The sequence below is a fragment of the Solanum tuberosum genome, unplaced genomic scaffold (genome assembly GCF_000226075.1).
Source record: "Solanum tuberosum cultivar DM 1-3 516 R44 unplaced genomic scaffold, SolTub_3.0 scf00509, whole genome shotgun sequence".
Classification (NCBI taxonomy): Eukaryota; Viridiplantae; Streptophyta; class Magnoliopsida; order Solanales; family Solanaceae; genus Solanum; species Solanum tuberosum.
Window position 1 is genome coordinate 281,288 of NW_006239428.1, and position 2,716 is coordinate 284,003.

The window sequence follows — 2,716 nt, forward strand, 5'->3', positions numbered from 1 at the left end:
AAGTTTTTTTCTTCCTATGGTATCTAATTCTTCCCAAAAAAGGCACAAGATTTTGCTTTTTGTTCATTGCTTGTGAACTTCATTGTTGTTTTTTCAATTTATGTTTTCGTATTAGGTAAAAAGAACATATAAAGGCAACTATATTCTTTTCTTTATTTTCTAACTTTTCATGGTTTCATTTTCTTCCAACAACACTAAAAAGTGATGGTCGGAGTGGTAGCTCCCGTGAACAAACTCACAAAACCCTTCACAATCTCGAAGGTACAAAGCATATTCACCTCATCAGAGACTACGAAACTAAGATTTTAACTTTATGAGTTTTGAATCTTATAATGACAACTTTAAATGATATCTAACACTGTTTTGAGCAAAATCTACTAACTTCAATTGAACTCGCATACAGGCTACTTACTCCACCGCACCTAACCCTCTATGTGTAACTAGATTATATTTTTTTCTTATGATATTATATTTTATTCTAGAATAAATATTGGCAAATTGATATCTCACAACAGAAATAATAATGTTATTTTCCAGTATCTCAAAAGTAGCTAATTCCATTGTTATAGGTTTAATTAATGATTCCGAGTGCTTAAAAAGATATTTCCGAATTTTAATTTATACTATACTTTTTATTTTTCAAGAGTCAGTTTAATTAAGTGTTAAATAATCTATGGTGAAATTATTACTAATCAATTGACTTCAACTACAACTCCAACTTTGAAAACAAGAATGAACATACATTATTATTAGAGTGTACTCATCTATGCAATGAATTATATCTAGTTGATTCAAGATTAATCTCTCTTTTTCTTTGTCTCTCTCCTCCAACTCACTCAAAGGCACACACATACATTAAATGTTGACTTGAGACATATTTGTCCACATACACTTCCCATATATGTTTCCTTCAAGTATAAATTAGAAGCTTAACATACAATTTTTGTATATACTACTCAATCTCCAAGAAAACCCTTTTTCCATCTCTTACAAAACCAAACACTAATCTTTATTATAATCTCATCATGGGACATAATAGAGAAGAAACTATTGTTAGGACTAAAAAACTTGCCATAGACAATGGTCTCCAAAGAACAATATCTGATATCTCATTTGAACTTAGCAAAGAAGTAGCATTAGTAGTATCTGATCATAATAATATTGAGAAGAATGTGCTTCCACCTATTTCTGAAGTTGGAGATACAAAGTGTGAGTGTTGTGGTATGTCTGAAGAATGCACACTTGAATATGTTAAGAGAGTTAAGGAGAAATATTCAGGGAAGTTGATTTGTGGTTTGTGTTCTGAGGCTGTGAAGGAAGAGATGGAGAAGAAGAATGGAGGTAAGAAGTTAGAAGAAGCTTTAAATGAACATATGAATGCATGTTCTAAGTTTAATAGACTTGGTAGGGCATATCCTGTGCTTTATCAAGCTGAGGCTATGAGGGAAATATTGAAAAAGAGTAGAGCTAAGTCTCTTAGTCCTAGAGATACTCAAAACAAAGGTGGGATTGCTAGGAGTTCAAGTTGTATTCCTGCCATTACAAAAGATATTAATAATCTTAAAATTGTTGATTGAGGAGAACGTTCGTTTACTGATATTATTATCACTATTCGATACATGCATGGTCATATTAGTTGTTTATGATATTGTCAGTGAGTATAACTTATTTAGGATTGTTCATAATGTTGATCAATTAAGTTAAGGAGTTGATGCTTTCATATTATATAAATAACTGTTTTTTTTTCGCTAGAGTGTTGTAATAATTATTCTAACCCCTGGGATTCTTGTATTTACTTCTTTATATGAAGTTCTTAAGTTAATCTTAATGGTTTATATATTTAATTTCATGTTATGTTCATTTATTTCAGTAGAAAAAATAATTGGTGATATTTTGTTACCTATATATTCTACTGTTTTGTTTGTCATATCTTAAATATAATTGGTAATAACTGTATACAGTACTCTACCATTTCAGGCCTCACTTTGTGAAATTTCACTGAATTTATTGTTGGTGTTAATCTAAACAAAATAAGTCTTCTACTCCAATTCTTCAATTACATCAACCTGGTCCAATGAGAGTGTTTCTTGTTATACGTGACTATTGTTATAGCTAGAGTAATCTTCTTGTAATGTTTGAATGAATTTCCCCTTTCTTCTCATCTTAAATGATTACTAAATGAATGGGTGTTCATGAAAAATGGTGGATGCATGTCCTCATGACCTAATGAAATTTTGAATTTGACATATATAATATATTACAATAGTATAAAAAAGTTGAGACAATATGCAACTTAAATCTTTCTTCTATTTATTGTCTTGTAAAAGCATGAGAGACAAATGTTTCAATCTATTGCTGGTCTTTGAATTGGCATGGAAAAGTGCGAGGCAAATGAGTTCGTAAGGAATTATCAAAAAAATCATATTAGTTATGAACTATTTAGTTAGACATAAATTTTGTCACTAGTTTTATTATTTTGTATCGAATATGTGTTTACACTAAATAAAATTGTTCTGTCACGATCAAATTTAAACTGAGGGGAAAATACATATTAATTAGAGTAAATTATTTCCTACATGAATATATTACTTTTTTTTTGTAAATACTTTTAAAATCAGACACTTAATCCTTTATATAATAGAAATATTATACAAATAAGTGTTCATCTAACTTACTAAATTTTTAAAAATTGAAGTGGAACAATAATAAAAGCAAA

General features: G+C 29.3%; 1 protein-coding gene across 1 annotated transcript; it reads left to right on the forward strand.

Moving 5' to 3' along the window:
• The first annotated feature begins 970 nt into the window (after positions 1-970).
• On the forward strand, positions 971-1,651 carry LOC107058408 (uncharacterized). The gene has a single exon (XM_015304065.1). It carries the CDS (start codon positions 1,026-1,028, stop codon positions 1,575-1,577), a length of 552 nt encoding a protein of 183 aa, XP_015159551.1. The 5' UTR covers positions 971-1,025; the 3' UTR covers positions 1,578-1,651.
• The last annotated feature ends 1,065 nt before the right edge of the window (positions 1,652-2,716 follow it).

Excerpts from the sequence above, each read along its gene's own strand:
- LOC107058408 (XM_015304065.1), top strand. The coding sequence starts at position 1,026 with ATGGGACATAATAGAGAAGAAACTATTGTTAGGACTAAAAAACTTGCC.